This window comes from Acipenser ruthenus, chromosome 8 (assembly GCF_902713425.1).
Source record: "Acipenser ruthenus chromosome 8, fAciRut3.2 maternal haplotype, whole genome shotgun sequence".
Taxonomy (NCBI): Eukaryota; Metazoa; Chordata; class Actinopteri; order Acipenseriformes; family Acipenseridae; genus Acipenser; species Acipenser ruthenus.
Genome location: NC_081196.1, coordinates 53,727,844 through 53,749,762, shown reverse-complemented (window position 1 = coordinate 53,749,762; position 21,919 = coordinate 53,727,844). Strand labels below are relative to the sequence as shown.

Sequence of the window (21,919 nt, the reverse complement as noted above, 5' to 3'; positions counted from 1 at the left end):
ATGTATCTGATGGTATTGCTGCGTACTGACCTTATTTTAGAATTTTGTAAAATCACACATAGATTTTTCCATCTTGCATTATTTTCACGTGAATACAGTGCAGCCAGTCAACTACCATGCAAACTTCCCCTCATAGTTCTGTGAGCAAACCTGAGTTGTAACTGCCATTCAAGCAGAGACTGGCAGTTGTGCCAAATTGTGTTGCGTGGACCAATGTCCACTAGACTACCACCACTAAATTCAATCACAAGTTATGAATGGTTAATTAGTCCACTGCACCACCTTGCTCCTAGTTATATTTTATATCAAATAGAAAATATTTGCACTCAACTCTCATATTGTCCCCCACTGGGTACACAGTGAAGGCAGGTATACTTACAAGAATCTGAGAGATTCATGGGAGGCAAAGTTGCATTTGTACATGTGCATACCGTGGATGCAGGTCATGGTGATGTGCTTGTACATGTGAGGGATCTCTGAGTTTGTATGCACAGTCGTGGCAGAGAATCAATGTCACAGACATGGTCCTAGAAAGGGATACCCCTAGGATGGCCAGATATGAGAATTTAATCAAGGTGAAGTGGTCATATTTAAAACATATCTATTTGCATGGCTTCCACATGATGTTGCACTGTATCGAATAACAAAACCGTTCTGAACTGGCCCACTATTGGGAACTCTGCATATAAAATTACTGGTGAAAAGGGGATTTAAACAAACACAATGCTGTGTTATGGCCAAGGGGAAGAGTTTCAACAGTTAGAATGTTAAAAGGACAACGGCAAACAACACCCTTCTATTTACCTACTAGTTAAGAAGCGTCCCTCTTGTTCTTAACTGTCTAAAGGCTTACACACCCAGAACATTTTCCCTACAGCACATTGTCTAGGGTTCCATTAATAATAAACTCTGTACTGTAATCTGTACTCCTGTAAAGTTACATGTCTGCTAATTGCACAATGCACACTAACTGTTTTCGTTGTTTAAGAACATTTCTAAATGTAATATATTGTTTAGCTCAGGAACCAGATCACTGGGATCAGGGAATCCCAATCTCAGTGATCAGGTGTCCTGGCTAAAAAAGAATTATATATGTGTGTGTGTGTGTGTGTGTGTGTGTGTGTGTGTGTGTGTGTGTGTGTTTTTAAGAAGATAAACTTATAACACATCTTATAAAATACTGGTTTTATACTTTAAAAAAAATGTAATGAAATAAGTTTCTTCATATTCTTTTCAACAGGAACAGTGCAGTTTACAGTTTGGGCTTCTGTGTCATACCAAGTTGTAAATGAGATTTAAAAATGATGAGTTTTTTTTTTTATAAAGAATCATTGAGCTCATGGTTATCTGTGATAGAGGAAGTAAAATATGGCACTAATAATAATTGATTTCAAATATTTTGAGTAACTGGTCCTGTCTTTTTCTATTTAATTCCTCTGTGCATTTGAATATAAAATTATATAAAATGATTAATAAAAATATAAATTAAAGTAAAAATTGGAGCTAGTCTATTTTATCATAGTGTAACGACCTTAAGAGAGCTGGGGTCCCCTTTAAGATCCTTGGAGGACCTGTGTGATGGACAGATGACAGCGCTCATTGGACGGGAGGCAGAGGCTACCGAGAAGTCTCCTCCAAACGGATTCTCAGGAGCGAGGGGGTGGGGCAGTATAGGGCTGCGGGCTGGATACGAGGGTGAGAAAGAGGTGACAGGCGAATGAACGATTGATACAGAGCTAGGACTAATCAACATACATAATTAATACTACCAGCCGCGACACCGGCACTTTACCATCGTGGTGCGATTCTCGCCCTGGGACCTTACTGAGGGAAGTGAGGAAGAAAGGGAAAAGACGAACAGCTACTTTGGGCTGAGTGAGCGACGGAAAGTAAGAAGAGAGCCCCCCCAATCCTTCTGCCTATCCTGTGCTGTTTCCCCTCTTATTAGTCTAAATAAACACGGCCTGTTACCCCCGTTTCTACAAATACTGCATCCGTCTGATTCCATAAGGGCGCAACCCGAAAACGTTACAGTTAATAAATACTATATACAACATACGTGGCAACATACTGAACGACTACAATATATATAGTATATAGGTGTCAGTGATTTGTGTGTGTTTAAAACGCAAGGTACTTTGTATTATATAAGAGGTGCATCTCCCTGTTTACAGTTTCAGCCACAGCAGCAGGTCAGCTGATCTTTCAGAGGGTAAGTAACAGGTGTGCTGAACTGATGACGCACACGGACATTGTGGAGAAAACACTGCCCATACCCAGCCCCTTCTGCCATACAAAGACTGAGGCATTACTTCTCACTCCTGAATACACAGAACGTGTGAATGAATCACTTTCAAATTGGATTTGGGTGGTAGCCAATTCTCCTAGAAACCTCCAGGAATATTTGATGATGCGCTGTTTGCTAATTTGCTAACAGATTTAATCAAAATCGTTTACCTTTTCACCAGCATTTCATAAAGACCAAAGAAAGAGAAAACTGCCCTTTTTTGCCAGTACCTTGAGTAATGGGACAATGTGCAACAGCAAATAGCAGTGCATGATGTCATTATACATTTACTGGCTGCATGGCATACTTTCCATGAACTGTGAATCATGGCCTTTTGGCATTGCCGGCCCATTATTTCTTTATTTTATTATTTATTTCTTAGCAGACGCCCTTATCCAGGGCGACTTACAATTGTTACAAGATATCACATTATACATTATTTCACATTATACAGATATCACATTATTTTTACATACAATTACCCATTTATACAGTTGGGTTTTTACCGGAGCAATCTAGGTAAAGTACCTTGCTCAAGGGTACAACAGTAGTGTCCCCCACTGGTAGCTACTGTAGTTGAGCATGTCTCAGTTATGTCATTACAAAACAGTGCAATGGCAAGAATTACCATAAAGCACATGTGGTATACATGAATAAAACAGTGTTTGCTTTGTGTTGCAAATTGTATTGCAGATTATTGCAGGTTACACTAACAAATCATAGCAGTGCAAATGCACAGAGAGGGTCCTTGTGATGTCAATCTGCAGTAACCTACAAATGTTGGCCATAATAACAGTATTATTTGATTATACCCAAATGTAATCCAAAAGGTAATTAAGTAGCTGTGATAAAAGTAGAGAAGATCTATGAAAATTCAAGCCAGTTATCATGTTTCGCTATGTGTGTGTGTGCTCACCTTTTTGTTGACCTAAACAGCAGCAGATCAGAGGAAGGATCTGAGCAATGGAAATGAAAGACAGAGGTGAGGAATTTTTGTATATAAGAGCAAATCCTATAATTTGTCACACAACTTGTCAAATGACCAGACCACTACTATTTTTTAAACATGTTTTAGACATTTATTTGGCTTCATGAACAACTGCAAGTTAATCGTTTGCAGTATTTTCCTGTCTTGCTATTAGTCAACTATCCAGAAAATCAGTTAACCAGACTGTGTACACCTTCCATTGGTCTGGTTACTTTAGGTTGGTCTGGTTACTTTAGGTTGATCTGTTGTGAGTTACATTAAACAGATCAAGTTACCAAGACAAAAATATAAAAAACGGAAGGACCCCTTGGTGAAAATCTGGAGAAAATAATATCTGAAGATATAAAATGGAGTGAAAATGCCTCTTTTTTGTCTTGTGTTTTCTATTGGTTTCAAATACACAAGCAGTTCTGGAATTCTGCCTAACACCATTGAAGCCAGGGTTTCGAACCCACCCATCATGAATTTTTATACGCTAACACTAGATGGCAGCACTAGACTACAGACTAGCTTCTGTTGTGTCAGTCAGTGTTGAAGGGTTGCTCTCCAGGCTTTGTGCTCTTGCTATTCCACGTGTGGTTTCCCTGCATGGTTTTACAAGTCTCTGTTTGATAATCAGCAGGTTTACCCTCCACCTTCACAGGCAGCTACTGAAAGTAAAAAAGAATGGTACATATTGTAACAACTTCAAACTGTACATTTCTGGTCAAGTTATTAAAATTTTTAACAGTTCTATTTATTTAGAATGTTGCTCCTTACACATGCACCAAACATATGGGATTATTTATCTGCTTAATATAACCCAATCTACTACGGTTTAAAATATCTGTATTTTTGCTTTTTTTAAATATTTTTAAAGATCATGTTGAGTGTCCCAAAATGATTACTATAATTGATATCTTTTTTTTGTTCCATAAATTTAACCTGTCATTCAAACATGTTACAGCAAATATGTATTTTCTGGCACTACGCTAAGTAAAAGAATGTTTTCAGTTTGCTTTCCTTGCCTTCCAGGAAATCTGTTACACTTACTTGGCCATTTCAGTTCAACAGTGTCTTTGGGGTCAGTTGGTTGATTACTAAGGAAAGGTAGCTTTGAAATGGCAGTGTTTTAGGGTGGTGGTGTAAAGATCTGCTGAGGTTTAGATCATTAAAATAGACCCCCGCTATTTCTTTTGTAGCTTGCATGCTGATGTAGCAGTCCTACCAATATGGAAGATGTCATGGTTGTCCCACACACCCACCCTCAAGCAGGGGTGCACAAACCCACCCTCAAGCAGGGGTGCACAAACCCACCCTCAAGCAGGGGTGCACAAACCCACCCTCAAGGTCAGGAGGCCTCTTCGTATTATTTCCGCCTGTACCATAATTTTACTGAATTGAACCAATTTAACCTCCTTTCAGGTTAATTATTTAATGATACCTATAAAACTTAAGGACCAGATTTGTGCACCCCTGCTCGAGGCAGCCTTGGCTCTACCAGTATATCCATATGAACTGATCTTCAATTAAATAATTAAAGATCTGGAGGGAACAAAGTCCTGCAATTAAATTGTATGGAAGAGCCAAGGCTGTCTATCATGCTTATGAGTCTAAATGGGTGATCGCTCCCTGGGGAAAGGTTAGGGATAATTTATAAAGTTACACATTTTATTAACACTATTAAAAACACAGTGGCACAGCTGGTATGTGACGCTGTTGTACTACCAGTAAGACCTGGCTGAAATAAAAACCTGGACTGGATAACTTGACAGACAATAGAAGCTCAATAGAAGGGGTAGACAAAGGTTTCTTGTTTTTTATTAATTTAATCTTAAAGCTAGTCTAAAAAATGTATGATTATGAACCAGGTGAGAGCACAGCCACTAATACAGCCCAACATTTTCTGAAGGTTTGGTAAACATAAAAAAATAGCAAACGTAAACAATTGATAAATGATTCTCCAAAAAAGCAATGGCGTAAATCGTACAGTATTTGTATACGACTGCAGATCTGAAAAATCCTAATGCAATATCTCAAAAATAAATGAACACACACAGCTTATCATTGGTCTATAAGAAGAAAAAAAACTACAAAGACGGTTTCATAACAGAACTCTATAGCCATTAAGTAATAAAAGATTTTTTTCCCCTATTATTGTCCCAAGTGCTGCCAAGTGCTTAATAAAAAGGGGCCATAAAACACATAACAAAGCATGTGGGAAGCAAGGAGTAAACAGGAATCTGTAGATAATGGATATGGTGCGGCCCTTCATAGTCAGTTCTTATTAGTTTCCCCGTCTTTAAAAGTGGCTTGTTACAACATCCTGTGTCTCATTATGTTGCATTTACTGGTGTCGTTTCATCCACCTATAGTGTTTTTACCACAGGTACATAAAAATGAGAGCCAGCCAGGTCGCTATTTGTTTATAACGTTGTTTTACTTCACACATTTTCACATATTTTTTTTATTTAAGTAGCCGGGTCCTTTCAGATGCCAGTCCTAGGCGTAGTACTAACGTGTGAGTCAGAACCCTGTGGTAAGAAGCTCACACACTAACATCTTAGCAGCAGCTTGGCTTTAAGCAGAATAACTCAAATGTTTATATTGATCCTCTGAAAGCTGCACTCAAGGTTACAATTTGTTGTCAATAGTTTAACTTCAGCCTTTACTCATAATTCCTCTAGAAATGATTCAGCTCCCACCCATAAAAGTTCCTAATCAGAGCGGTTTATTTTTAGAACGCACTTCCACCAGCCTCTGACTGTACTTTGCATACACGACTGCTGCTGCCCAGTTTGAACTTGAGAGAATCTGCTGCTGAAAGACTGCTGTGAAAGATTTGCATATATTACCTCACAGACTTGCATTAGATGGTAATTAAACCGGTTTTGGCACTGGCAGAGAAACTGTTGCTCATTAATGTAAACAAGAAGAAAACATTAGTATTTGATAAATGATATTTGAAACCCATTTAAGATGCTCTTTAAGCAGACTGCCAATGACGTAAAATTGTGTGGTGGGTTGTTTTGTATGTGCATCACTGTTCACCAGGGGCTAAATCGTGACCATCAAACTCTGTTCACTTGAGACCTGATCCCGATTTTTATTCGCCGCAGGAGGATGTCCCACTTAACCATGAGCGTCGATAGGGGAGAGTAGTTTATTTAACGTCCTCCTAAGAGAGCTCGGTAACTGCCATTATTGACTAAACTCCTTCTCAAGTTGTAAATCAACTTGTATAAAACACATCGGTGGCAGTGTTGTATGAACTACCGAAGCGCAGCTCCGTCCTGAATTTCAGCAGCACACCACTGGATTGGAATGGAAGCAAAGACATATTCGAAGCATAAAATGGATCTGACGTTAGATATACAGTACTCACTTAGTTTTTGCTCAACAGACAACTTCCCAACGTTTCAGTTAACAGGCACACAGCTCATCGTGCCCAGGAATCTATTTTCACGCCCCTGTGCTAGGGTTTCTGTTGCTAATCCAATCGGATATCTGGAGGGCGGTTCAGGTCACTCCCTCTGTCGAAATGTTCAGAGGGTTTGAACATTCAGCCTGGCTGTGTGTGTGCGGACTGCATGAGACAACCATCCGCCCCGATAGAATTGCATTGCATTGGCAAACCACTTGTACTGACACTGTAGAGGCACCCTCCTGCTCGGCACCAAAAAGGGAACATCGGGGCCGTCAGAATGGCAGTGGAGGAAGAGGGGCTGCGGGTTTTCCAAAGCGTCAAAATCAAAATAGGTAAGAAATCGGACGTTTAATCTCAGGCTGCTGTAACCGTTTTAACTAAAACAATAAGCATCTCTGTTGCTGTGTTGATTCCAGATACATTTTTTTTAACTCTCTGTTTAACACGAACTGCTGTAGTCCACATGGAAATTTAGAAGAAGTTGTTTGTTTTATTTTTTTTTAATAAAAAAAAATATATATATATGAAAAGTATTGATTTGCTAAAAGGGTCTCTTATTAAGCACGGTGTTTGAAACACACATATCGGTGACATCATATAGCGATGACAATCTGTAGAATTTTAATAAATGCGGTTAGCTTGCAGCAAAAACAGAAACTATATCGATGTAGTGCAGAGTCAACGGGGTTTTAGAGATGGTCACTTTAGATTGCGTGCTAATTTCAATAAGGCTTGTCGGCTTGCTGCTGTTCATGAAATTAACAAGTACTGCTCTGACAGTGCTCTGATGGGAATGCTGTCGGATTAAACTCCAGTTGGTAACAGCTGTCATACGAGAACGCTTTCTGCATTTTCCTAGATGTTAACAATATATTTATGTGTAATACTTATGGCTATATGTATCGAATCAAACATTTTAAAAACTCATGGCTCGTCCTTTGAATGGCTGCACTCTCTCTCTCTCTCTCTCTCTCTCTCTCTCTCTCTCTCTCTCTCTCTCTCTCTCTCTCTCTCTCTCTCTCTCTCTCTCTCTCTCTCTCTCTCTCTCTCTGATCCCTGGTATCTGGACGTTTCAAATGTTATTCACAGTTAGAACTGCTGTTTGTAGTAACCCGATGCAGTTCAATTTTTTGACCTGAATGTGTTGTAGCTGTAGGCGTGTTCTCGTTTTTATTGTTAGTTTTCTTTTTTTTTTTTTTACTCGTGGTGGCAGACGTTTTTGAGCCCCGCCTCTTTCTGTGAACGTGCTCGGTTGAGTGACATGACTGTCTGTACAGATCTGTAATCTGATGAAAAATGTCACTGAATGCCCGTGTAAGTATCTATAAATGTCTATGTGGATGAGCCTTCTATAAACAATACACGGTATTTCAGAAACTACTTGCGTGCATGTAAAATCTCGATAATACTGCATTGTACTGCATTCAATAAGTTTTTAAAAATACTGCACTTTTTTTTAAAGGGATTCACTGATTGCCCTTAAACTGTAAAATGCAGGTTTTTAGAATGCCTAATAAGATGGTGTAAGAAAACAGCACCAATAGAATCAGATTTACTGTGAGAAATGTGGTACAACGTTTTCAAAAAACGTCTTTCTGCTTTTCCAGCAGCTAAGTAGTAAAACGCTACGGTCGATGTAAAAAACAAATGCAATCATCGTATAGATGCATTTTTTATTTTGCTTTTTTAAAAAATAAAATAAATAACTCCCTCTGTAGTACAATTACGTTCGTTAACAGCAGCTGTCAGTATTCAATATAAAACAAATCAATTACACATGGAATCACATGTTAGTTTACAAAACACGTATTTCATATCCAAAGCCGGGTATTTGTTTTTGATGGACGTTCTCGTTCTGCAAGGGAAAAATAATCTGGGTATGCGCTGTGCAAAATGAAAATAGTCTGAGCATGCGCAGTACGCAAAGTTGGAACATTAGCTAGGTACCTGTTTCGCCGGCAGCACTAGGGATATGAGACTGATGTGAACTATGTGTTTTGTTTTTGTAACTTAATATACCGCCACAACATGTTGTCTTTGTGTAGTGGTTGTGTTTAACACTGTGTAAAGCAATATCTCTTAAACTGATTTTTTTTTTTTTTTTTAACTTCTTGAAGACCACACACCGTTGTTGGTGATACATACACAATAGAACCCAGGTGGGTTATGCTGTTAAATGTATGCCTTATCTGTCTCAACCTGTAGCGTCACTAACCAGTCAAAACATGATTTTCTGGCAACACCAGATTGTGCCTATTATAGCAACATAACTATAGGTAGTATACTGTTTCAAGGGGTTGCTGCAGACTGAACTTGAACAGGGAGAGCCTACTGTGTTTTGTTCAGGTTGGAATTAATAAACATGGGAGAGAAAATCTCGCTCATGCATTGTTTACCTGATTTAAGTTCTTTTTTTTTGTAGGCTAATGTGTTCGATGCTCCAAGGGGACAGGAACCACAGCTTGCTCTTTTATACTGGTGAGCCAGGGGCAGTGTGAGCTTTGCACATTTAACAGTGAATAAAGTTGGAGCTTTTTTTTTTTTTTTTTTTTTTTTTATTTAGTAGTCGCCAATTCATTTTTTTTTTTTTTTCTCCCCAATTTATCCGCTTTTTTACACACTGCAGGCTCACCATGCAGCCACCCAGAGCTACAGCGTCGGAGGACAACGCAGCCCTGGGTAGCTTACAGGCAAGCCCGCAGGCGCCCAGCCAGACCACAGGGGTCGCTGGTGCGTGGTGAGCCGAGGACACCCTCCCTCCCCCGGGCGGCACTTGGCCAATTGTGCGCCGCCCCCTGGGAGCTCCCGTCCTCGGTCAGCAAAGGAATATCCTAGACTCAAACCGGCGACGTCCAGACTATAGGGCGCATCCTGCACTTTACACGAGTGCTTTTACTGGCTGCGCCACTCAGGAGCCAGAGCTATGACAATTTTGAGGGAGCATTGAACCTCGCCTGGATTAGCTCCAATCATTTTTAGGCTGAAAAATATATTTTGGCTATTCTACTGCATAACCATAATGTTTGGCAGTCCACTTTAAATAATTATTATACCTTTGACTGCTGACTTCTCGTGAGTCCAAGTGTGGTAAAGATGAACAAAACAAACAGAAATACAAAGCCCTCCCATCAGAGCTGGCTGTTGTTATTCCACTGCACCATCAGACCATTAAGAAGAGCACAGTCTATTTAATTGCTTTCATTGTGTAATGCAATTCTATGAATAGAATGTGTGCTGGCTGGCAGTGTCTGCAAATCCTTGTGTTCTTTTTTTAAAATGTAAACAGACCGACTATATCCACACATGCACACCCACAAATGCATTCTATATAAGGCCTTATCTGACAGTTCCTCACATTTACTATGCAGTAAATGTGAATCATACAGTGTCTTTTGCCAATGGGGACAGACAGACACACCTGGATTTTTTTGGAGCATTTTACAGTGGGATTGACTCAACCACTTGACTCAATCACTGGATAACCACAGATAGGTGGTTAATGCACTCCAGGATGATTCCTCCCCCCGCCGGTGCTGTTGAATGGCTTCTGCCAGTCCGGTTTAGGTTGATTGAATCAACCCCTAAGTAAATTATTGTATGGGTTTATTTGGTTAATGTATTTATGAAGAATTGAGTGGAATTATTGTGTGCAAGAACCACTGTTCTGATTTGTATGTCGATATCATTATCTGAACAGAAGCTAGAAATGTCTCCCAAAAATATTGTATGCTTAATTATTATTTTTTAATTACAGATATAGCTAACACACTTTGTGCTGTGAATACATTTATTTAATTTGTGTTGATCGATGTGCCTCTCAAAAGTGAATTACTCATTCAGTCGTTTAGCCTTCAACTTCCCTTTGCTGATTTGGGCAGAGAAGGTAAAGTCATAGTGTGTGTGTGTCTGAATAAACCTGTGCTTCAGCTTAGCAACATCCCCTTTCTCACATGTTCCTTGACCCCACCCACCCAGGCCTGGACAGTGACGTCACACATTCTGTAGGCCCTTCTGAATTCCTAAGAAGACGGTAGAGCTAGTGGGGCAGAGCACATAACATGCGTGACACCCGGTGTGTGGGGCTAGTGGGGCAAACCGCACAAGAGGAACAGAGGGCTGTAGATATACAGTAGGTTACGCAATAGGAAATTTGATCAGCCAGACTTGGGAAAATATAAGCAACGTAATGAAAGAAGTAGAATCTCTTGAACAAAATGTTCATGTTTACAATCTAGAGTGGTGCTGTTAAACTGTAATTGTGGACGAATTTGATACAGGCCTGGTTTCTAATTTGCTACCCAAAAATACACATGGAAAAAGCATCAAAGCTGCTGCTGCGTGAGATGTTCGCGAGGTTAACTTTTGCCAACTTATAAGAAAGAATAGTAAAATATGACCAGCAAATTGCTTTTATCAGAATTTCAAAAGGAGTATCAAATGCCTGGATTGAAATTCAAAACCAAAATGTGACCTCAAGAATGTTTTCAGTAAACAATGGTAGAAGGATAGCCACCAATTACATGTTTCTTTCTTAGGTTGATTGAATATGGATATGTAAACGTTACTAATATAAATTAAATGAATGCGGGTGAGTGTTTAGCATCTAATGAACTGGACAATACCTTACAAACAAACACAAATAGCTGAAACTTAACGTTTTTCCATTTCTAATGGATACCCTTCTCATTCATTTTTTAATGAAAATACATGACATGCCAGCACCCAATTCTGTGGATCTTGGCCCGCTTGATCTGGATTTACCCAGAGGCTACAGTTATTAAGGAATGAATGCTCTGTGTACTGAAGACAGACATACAGAGGACTTGTAAAGTAAGCTTGTAGAACTAAGAAAGAACGCATGCAAAGTTGGCTGGGTTAGTGACAGAAGCGCACTACCTGCCAAGAGATCATTGTTATCCTTAATCTGGAGCTAATGCGTCTGGGAAATGCTCCAGGTACTGTAAGTGTGTGGGGAATACACCGTAAGGAATTTAAAATGCCTCAGGGGTCTAGAGCATTTACTTCGTTTTCTGGGCTCTGTGTAGTATTTTTATTTGAATCTTTAAGTAATACAGCATTTGGCAGGATAGTGTGTGTATGTGTGTGTGCATGTGTTTTCCTTTTGGCAGGACAAGGAAGAACGCAGTCACACAGAGATATATGAGAATGTGCTTTCACAAGATTAAAACTAAAATTACAAAGTCATATTTAAACCAGGATCACTGCTCACAGAGGGAATATTCCGTTAAATGATGTCACTGTTCTGTGGGCCTAATGAGCAGCAGCACACAAGGCACACAAGATTTCACTTTCCTGTTGAAGCACGTATTCATAGGCAGTGGGCTTGTGCGCAGTGGTGTCGCCACTTTGCAGGTGTTGTGGGAATGTGGTGTTTCAATGCAGTTTCCTGTGTTCAGTATGTTGCTGCAACTGGGGGGCCTCCTGCTTAAGATGCAGACCCTGCAACCACTTCGGTTGTTTCTGTTAACTCGAGATGAGCATGGGTAAGAAGAACTGGAACCAAACTGAAAGAAAAGTCAAAAGCTCCATAAATGGTGAAGGCTTTCTAGTACAGACGGACTGATATTTATCAGCTTGCATATGAATTGTAACTGAAGCAATGTTCCACGTTGCACCATATGGTTTCAGTTTCCCATTGTTGAACTTGCAGTATTTTTAGTTTCCTCAGGGAGGAAGAAAAAGCTTGCACCCAAAAACAGCATAAAGCCAAAGCACTCGGGCACGAGTACTACCCTCTGTGGCTAGTGCTTGTAATATATAAAGCATTGAAGTTTCTACTACAGCTATAGTAGTAACGCACAGGTTAAAAACACTTTAATGTCATAAGCGACAGGGAAACCTAAGTTAAAAATTGAATTAAGATGCCTTTTACCAGTATGTTGTAAAAGCTAGGCACTTTTTTGCAGTCCAGCTGCACTGGAAATAATGCCCAAATAACAACATTTTCTACAATACTGACATTAGCTAAACTTGCAACAAGAAAAGAAAATTGGATCAACATCCAAAACCTGAGGAACTTCAGACGCTTGTATTACATTTACTACAACCTCTTTTTGTCCTTTTGTCTTTTAGGTATTTCTTTAAAAATACAGCTTTTTTTCTGTATTTCCCATTTTATTTAGTTTAATTTGGCCAAGTTTTTTTGGCCAAGACCAAATATTGTTAAAAAATGAGACCGCAGATATACATTGTTCTTGTGTAATAGCAGTGAATGCTTTATTTGTGGTCTGGTAACACTTGCCAGTGTCGATTTCAGGCGCCTGGATTCACCTCCTTCCCCAGCATACCCTTGTGGTGGCTTACTAGACCGCAAACTCCCAACCTCTTGTTTGTTATTGCCTAAAAACAGAGCTATGCAGATAGCCATGTGATCTTCTAATTGAAACTATAGGCTATATGCAGCACTCAGCCTGCTTTGAAATATTACATAGATCGAACGGCAAAGTGTGGCTACAAAGAAAAGAAACCTATCCAAGTGCTTCTATTTCCCTTCATCTGCAGACCCACCCCTTGGCATTGCGGTTCTGTTACACTTTCTTGTGTCCTTCTGTTACTCCACACCTAACTGGTTTATATGTTACGTCTGGGATGCTACTAAAATTCCTTTTCTGTTCCTCGTTTCCTGTTCCTACAGTATGTGTAGCAGGGCCAAGGTTTCTCATGCGGGATCTCTGTTAAAGCAGGCTGTTTTTCCACGCTCTGGGAAACCAGTTATTGATTTTAATTGGGGTCTTGTTTAAAGTCCCGCTTGCTGGATAATTCCCATGCGGCTGTTGCTGTGCTCGTTAATGGAGCACTTTTGTTGTGGTTTAGGCACCTGTTCCTTGGAGACCCTGGCTGTTGGCCACGCTGAAGTGTGTCTGTGTGTTGGAGAAAAGGAAAAGACTGGCTCCTTAAAATAATGCTTTCTTTTGTTTCTTTAATTCATTTTTTTCTCACTTTGGATCCTTGACTTTTGTCAGGATAAAATTAGATAATACAATACAAGTTGTATTCTCTACATCTGTTGACAAACCTCTTGGTTAGATAGCATGTTCCTATAATACAGTACCAGATGTTCCCTCCATTGGAACTGAGGTTTCTAATGCTGTGCGTAAGCAGGGGTAAGATGTGACATTTAGGTGCTTGGCAAATCTGCTTCTAAACTGTTTGAGATACAGATTTCATACTTCCAAGGTTTTGGAAACTCCTGCTATTCACTTTGACCTGTGACTTGACATGCTATTGGCAGAATGATTAGATGTCTTAATCGGTATCAATGCTCTGTTTTCTAGTAAATGCTTTTCATAATAAAACACCTTTTTGATATTACAGTTACTGTTGTCATAGGTTGTGCATGAAACTGATTATTTACAAGGCAAGGCAGATCCCCTTTTTAGTGTTTTGTATACAGTATGCTGGTAAGATGACAGGTAATACACAACACAAACCTTTAACAAACTTAACTGATGGTTACAAGTAGTAAAGCAGCACATTAAGCAAAACAACAGGCATAGGTAGATGCTGATTGAGATCACGGACACCCTTTTGTCAAAGTCCCCACTCTTGTCCTGTTAAAGTCCCTGGAGAGCGTTGACGCAAGTGGATGTTTTGCTGACCTCCTGCTGAATTACATAATGAAATTAGATCGATCCCACATGAAAGGTTAATCAGATTCCAGCAGGCTAGTTCTATTTTAACTTTGTATAGTGAATCATTGCGTTTGTCTCTGGGTGTGTCCCCGTTTCAGCCAGCACAGCTTCTTGAACTGTGAGACTGCATCTTTTAAAAGCCTACCCCCGGGACTCAGTCTTGTTTTGGCATCAAGCCTCCGTTCGTATTATTAATCTTCTTTGTTGAGCACTTTATTATTTATTCTTTAACAGTATAGGATAAAAAAAAAAAAACATAACACTGCTTTTTAATTTTGTGTTTTATTGTAATCTACTGCTGCACATATGCTTGAATGGGAAGCAGACCATGCGATTGCCATTCACTTGTGTCCTGTACTGGGTTGCATGTGCTAAATATTGGACAAACGTAGTGAACGGTCACATGTTTACTGTAGGTTACCTGCCAACAGGTTTCCTGCTTGGTAATAAAAGGGGCTGCAGATGGACACCTTTTGCATTGCTGGAAACTTGACATGATTAGCCTAAGCTTGTAAAAAGCTAATTGCATGGGATGCTTTGCAAATGAAGTCCCTTGAGGACGTGCCCAGGCAGTTAGTGATTGTCGGCGGCCCATGCTGTCGGCCTGAATGCTGTTAATTGAGGTAGAGCAGTGGAGCAGGTGTGTGGATGCTGTTAATTGAGGTAGAGCAGTGGAACAGGTGTGTGGATGCTGTTAATTGAGGTGGAGCAGGTGTGTGGATGCTGTTAAGTGAGGTAGAGCAGTGGAGCAGGTGTGTGGATGCTGTTAAGTGAGGTAGAGCAGTGGAGCAGGTGTGTGGATGCTGTTAATTGAGGTGGAGCAGGTGTGTGGATGCTGTGTGGATGAATTCAAAAGGTACCAAAATGTATGAAATATGTCCTTTTTACAACTATATGACAGTCTGTATCCTATGTGAAATATAGTGTTTGCGTATTGTCCACTGTACCACAGTGCTACAGTATCTAAGTGGTGGTGTGAGTGACTCGGCTGGCCCCTGGGAGAGCTTCCGAGTCTCTGATGGCAATTGAAACATGGCAGAAACGAAAGATAATTCTAGACATCGTGGAGATCGTTGCTGGCGGCCATGGCATGTTTAAAATAACAAGCCAAAATCCTTTTTTTGTAAAACTGACAGAGTGCCAGTGTAAACATGTTTGACATAAATGTTACTATTGTTTCGAAGCCAGGAGAACACAGCCTGAAACAAGGAGAAGTGGGCCCTAGTGCGCTGTCAGCCTGGAAAGATAGAGGTGCCTATTTGCACAATTTGCCTTTTTGAACCCTGTATTGACAGATGCTGTTTTCAGGTGGATTTGAGTGATCTGGGACCCAGTTTTCTCTCAATGTCTTCAGTGCTGAAGTATGTGAATCTAACCCCATTTCCTCATTGATGACATTGTGAAAGGACTTCCCATTGAAAGGTTTATTCCATTTCTTTTAGTATTTCTCAAGTTAGCACTGTTGAGTGGTTAATAGCTATGGATGATAAATCAAGCTCAGGTGTGACACCTTTGGTTTAAAAAAACAAACATAGAATGCCATATTTCCATAATACAATCCATGCTACCTAAATAATGATTCTCATTCATGCCATTCACAGACCTGTTTTCAATATGTGTTGATTGTGATTGACAAAGTGATGCCAAAGTGGCAAGCACAGGTCTCCAAAACACCCTCACATTTCATTAATAACGTGTTTTTTTTTGTTGTTGTTTTTTTAACATTTAAAAAATAAAAGCTGCTTTGATTGTGAAGTTTTCTCAGCCCCTGGGATTATACAAACCATACAAAGAGTAAAAAGGGGCATTAAAAGGGAGAAAAACATGACAGATGGATGATGAGTTCAGTTGGGATGTTTATTTTATTTTATATATAACCCTTTAGTCCTCCGCTGTATGTGACATGTCCGAACCACGCAACAACAACCTATACAATACAAGGGTTCATAGAGTTCCATTCAGGGCTCAGAACCCCCCCCTTCTCGCTGTCTCCCTCTCTTTCTCACAACTACTTTTCAGATCAAACTCGCGTGGGATGGAAACAGATGTCTGCGATCAAAGGTCACACTTCCTGTTTTGCTATACTAGGCCGAAGCTCTGATTTTCAGAACTTTGGGTTTGAAACTTTGAGTCCTAGAAACACTAGGTGCTGTGATTGAATCTCATTGATGGTATCTGATAGAAAACATCCCTTAAGATGCCCTAAAGGAGGTAGCAGGACTGCAGGGCTTGGTTTTCAAAGAGATGAGCGCTTGGATGGCATATTGTGTCTACAACTGCATTTCTACTTCCTCAACAGCATTTAAGAATGACTTTATTCCCCTAACACAACAACTCTTGCATTCAGGAATCATGTCTCAATAAAATGATTCCTGAAACATGTATGAATGTGTATCCTGTGGCAGGGCTGTGCAGTTGTACCTTTGAATTTATTTCAGTACTGTACAGCTGTGGCCAACAGTTTTGCATCACCCTATAGAATTAGCTAATTTTGCTTCATAAAGTTGAATGAAACCTGCTGAATAATGTTACGTTAACATATTGATTTGCATCCACTTAACGAGAAACTGACAAAAAGTTAAACATTTGACATTTTGAAATCTAACATAAAATACTGTTCTACTATGGATTCCGGTAGACTTCTGCTATATTGTATTGTAGTTTCTTTGAATACATGATGTTAAATAAAATATCTAAATTATGTTCATGTCGTTTTTAAAAAATGTTTTATTCTGTCTCAATCCTAAAATTCTAGGTGATGCAAAACATTTGGCCACAGTTGTACACCACAGGATTATTGTAATGGGATTACTCCCAGCGGTTCTCTTTCAGGCAGTGCATACACTAACTCTATCTTTATGTGGGAGTTAATCTTTCTAATTGTAGTCATTTGCTGTGTTTAGTGGAGTAGCCATGCAGTGTTTAATGTACTGCCCCTGACAGGGAATGCTAGTGGTTCTAGGCTTCGGACTCAGAGCACATACTTGTTCGATGAAGCAGTCTTTTCCGTACAGCGAAAGAGTCTTTGTTTTTAGTGTTTTAGGAACAGGCTTTGCATTACAAGTAGTTACAAGCAAATCGGACTGCAGACTTCAGAGAAGGAGCTGACTGTTGTAGACACGCTATTCTTGAGCTTTTCAGTGTCAGAAACTTGAATGGAATCAAGTGTTTATTTGTGCAAAATGCAATGGACAGGCCAGATATTAACCGAGTATTAACTGAGGATAGGCGATTAACTGAGTATTCAAGAAATATTTTCTTAAAAGGCAGCAAGCACAAATTTAGCTTTTACATACCTTTAGAAAATAAAGTATAAAGTTCAAAAAGACTTTGTGTGTTCCTGCTGTGGTATACTTTGCAGTTTACTTGTTTGTTTGTTTGTTTATTTCTTTGTTTGTTTGTTTATCACAGCTTGCTTTACAACTGAAATTTACCGGTATGTTGCACGTTGCATGTTGAACAAAACAATAAATCTCCGCTGTCATGTACATTTTTAGGGTATTTTGCAGACCGTATTTTTGCTGTTTTGCTATTTTGTTTTAAATATGCCTGCAATGTGGCTAAGTATTGAGTCAAGGTGTCAACAGCTATATTACAAAGTAAGGCAGCCAAGCTAACAAATCGCACAACCATGAAAAAAGCTGAATTTCAAGTTGGTAAAGTTAAATGCTCTTTATTAAAATCACGGACTCCAACACACATCACGGAATCTGTGACACCTGTGACCATTGTGACCAAATCCCAGCCTCACTCATGAACAGCAAGGAACAGTGATACTGGCTACAGTCAAGCACAGTGCTGACAGGTTCCAAAAGAACTGTCCCTTATAGCTCTGAAGCTATAACGTCCCGTTCATCGCTGGGTCTCGCTGAAGCAGACTGACAATTGCACCGAATTGTGTGGTGTTTTGTAATATAATGGCAGTGGCAAAAAGAGAAGGAGGAATGTATGAGAAATCATGATTTTGTGTAACAACTACAAAAAAACAAAACAGAAGTATAAAAATAAAGCAGTTTCTCTGTGTGGGTAGATTACCCTGCCTCAGCTTCTATTCTCAGCTGCCTGACTCCCTGGCACAGAAGAACTGCTTTCAGTCTAGCTTTAGATATTTCGTGATGGCTTGGGTGTGTGTCCTTGACCGAACTCTTCCTTTGCACTTCAGAAGGCGGAACAGAAGATTTTTATTAATACTCTCTTTGGTGTCGAAACTGATAGAAATTCAGGTTGAGCGGGTCTGATGTCTTCTATTTTTAGAAGCCGGATGCATTACAGTGATAGCCATTCATGAAGTGTGACCAATAACTGAAGTGATAATGCGCTGGGAAGAGATATGACTAATAAAACAAGAAAAGCTGTTTGATTGAAGAATAGCCTGTAGGTTGATGCAAATAAGCTGTGAATGGAAAATTTGGGCTCCAGTGCTGCAGGTAAACAGAGTAATAAGATCTACTTTTTTCTCTGTGGGGTTTAATTATCCTCTCTAGTATGCCTATCCCAGATCACTAGGATATAGAAGTACACACCTTGGGCCATAGTTGCAAAGTGTATTCCCGTCTTTAATTGATTACTATTTTTTTGAAGAGGTAAAAAAAAATGCCTGTTAATTTTACAAAACCAGAAGCAAACAACTAAGTCAAATAATCTGAGTTCTCTTACGCACTTTCAAGGTATTTTGTATCTCATTACAGTAGGTGATTTTTCTCCTTTTCCAAAAATGGGTGATAATTAAAGAATGGAGAAACCGTTTGAAAATATGGCCCTTTGCACCCACAGTACGTTTTTACTCAATCTAGAGAACAGCATACAATTAGACTGAAACTTGGTCTGAGCATTCCTTAGAACAAGTTTGGTTGGGTATCAGAATCTAGGTCATGGTGACCTGCTTCTGCATAGGTTCAAGGGCTTTATACAAATAACTCAAGAGATTCCTTTAGCATCTCATACATGCACAGTATGTGCAATGCTGTTGTGTCTTGAAATAGAGGACCACACAGTACTCAATGCCTGAATTTGCAAAATATGTGTTTATTATCGCATGATAATTGCTTTTAACATCATTGGTTACTGTTTTCTGCATATTTGGTCCGACCCATGTTAAATTCTGCTGGTGACTTGGCCCTTTTAAATCTTTTTACACAGCCACTGTAAGAGACAGCCCTGCTTGCGGGGCACAGTTCGAAACAGGAGACTTGGGGCTTTCCAACAAGGTCCTATTCGTGTATTTCCAGCATTGGACCCTGTCAGTAGACGGCCGTGAATGCCAGTGTTTTGCAATTACTGCTGCACTGTATAACAGACCTACCTAGATGCAGTAAACAAACATTTTCATACAAAATCTTTACAAAAGAACAGAAATGGCGACGTCGAAGGCACAAGGACCTATTTTACGATAAATATATATTTGTTTTTCATGTTGACAGTGTTTGTGGATCAGTTGCATGTCACAAGTCTGCTTATAGGGTTAGGTTGCCATGGTCGCCACATTGAATGGCTTTGAAGCCACAGTGAATAGCTACATCTTGCACCACATGATCAGGATCCCTGGCACAAATAAATTATTTATATATATATATATATATTTTATTTTTTATTTTTTAATTTTTAAAAATTTGAAATGCCCAATTATTTTTTAGGCTCAGCTCACCGCTACCACCTTTGCGCTGACTCAGGAGGGGCGAAGATGAACACACGCTGTCCTCCGACGCGTGTGCCGTCAGCCGCCCGCTTCTTTATACTCTGCAGACTCACCGTGCAGCCGCCTCAGAGCTACAGCGTCGGAGGACAACGCAGCTCTGGGCATCTTACAGGCAAGCCCGCAGGCGCCCGGCCAGACTACAGGGGTCGCTGGTGCGCGGTGAGCCGAGGACACCCTGGCCAACCTAGACCTCATACCCCCCCCCCCCACCCCGCTTGCAATTCTGTTTTGTTACTGTTAATCACTTTTTATAAGAACGCTTCATACATATAGCTATGGCAGCTCTTAGAATTTTAGGATTGAGACGTACTTTATTAACAAAGCACCCCCACATACAGTAAAAATGCAGCAGTGGCTATAACAGTAATTATGAGAATTCATTTTATTGCAATGGTTATTAACACAGCCCCCCTACACACGTTAAAAAATGGAGCAGCAGCTTAGATTACTCTCGCTTTAAAGTCAGTTTTGAAAAGATTACAATAAACCAGTTGAATCTGAGTTTCATGGTGATGAGATATCAGGTTACAAAACAGAAACAAATCGCTATCAGTGCCAAAAAGGTGTTCTTTTTAGCAAAGTTCCTGTTCCTTTAGCCAGTGCATTTCCAATGGGAAAATCCTGTTTCACCGCAAGGGTGTTCCCGAAGCCGAAGTGTTCTTTTTAGAGGTGTTCCTATACACGGAAACGACTGTACTGCACAGTTTACAGTTTGCATCGATTAGCAAAACTGTTTGATTTGACATGAAGTGACGTTTTTTAGAACAAGTCTGTATTCCACACTGAAAAACGTGTTGGCAGTTCAAATTCTGTCTGTGCAGCATACTTTAAGAATAACACAGAAGTACAGTATGACTGAGCATTACACATTCATCTCCAAACAGATTCAAATGAAAATTCATAGGAAGAAAAGTAACTTTGGCCACTGAAGCATCTTTTCCTTGCTTGTAAGCGTTTCTTGGTGTATTTGGCAATGTTCTCTAAGCTGTCAGAGACTCCCATTAGTCCCCCACTTAAAATTCAATGCTAAAATAAATACAATGCTAATGTTTTCATAAGGCCCTGTAGCCAACATATCTACGGAAATATTTTTTCGTCTATTGTTTCTCGGTTTATTATAACCACGTAGAGTGTGTTTTATTCTTTTGTTATCGACTGCTTTGTTGATACAGAGCTGTGTAATTAGTTGTCATGATAAACACTTGGTAGATTGTGTGTGTGTGTGTGCGTGCATGCGTGTGTGTGTATTGCAAAATCTTTACCTCCTGTGAAGTGTTTCAAAAGTTTGAACAGGCCAATGTTAAACTGGTTTGGGTAAGATGTATTCCCAAGACATTTTTTTTATATAATGAAGCTGTCATGAGATGTTGTATGCCTGGTGAAGGTTATGTTTAACACCATAGTCAATTCCTAGCTTAGTACAAATGACCAACGGAACATGACAAACATACTGTAGAATTTATTTGTTTATTTATTTATTTATTTATTTATTTATTTTATACAATCACTCACCAATATAGTCACCTCTTTAGCTTAAGTCCGGCCTTTGTTTGTTTCCACCGATGATGTCACAGCAATGACAAACTAATCTAAAACTTGCCACAAAATAAAATATACTGTAACAATATCAAGAACCCTATTAAAACACTTAAGTAGGTCAGTAAAGCACTTGGATTGGCAGCTAGTTCTAGTTTTAAACACAACCGAAGCATCTGACATGTGGCTTACGCCATCCACTTACATTGAATCTGCCACAGTTGCTGGAAAAAAATTACTTTGTGCTACCATACCACAGGGATGGAAATAAGACTCCAGTTGCATAGCAGTTTCACTCATTCCAGGTTTTACTAAGAGCTTGATTTGCCACAGTGTACAGGTAACAAGCTCATAG

At 39.7% G+C, this 21,919-nt stretch overlaps 1 protein-coding gene across 3 annotated transcripts in view; it reads left to right on the top strand.

Moving 5' to 3' along the window:
- The first annotated feature begins 6,738 nt into the window (after positions 1–6,738).
- LOC117407386 (ras GTPase-activating protein 3) overlaps positions 6,739–21,919 on the top strand; it is a 69,644-nt gene continuing 54,463 nt past the window's right edge. Inside the window, exon 1 of one of the 3 annotated variants that reach the window (XM_034012360.3) lies at positions 6,739–7,013. In XM_034012360.3, coding sequence (XP_033868251.3) covers positions 6,959–7,013 — 55 coding nt within the window. In that variant the 5' untranslated portion in view covers positions 6,739–6,958. Of the gene's footprint in view, positions 7,014–7,889; positions 7,996–9,140; positions 9,160–21,919 lie in introns of those variants that run through there. The other 2 variants (XM_059029278.1, XM_059029277.1) reach the window with 2 other exon arrangements.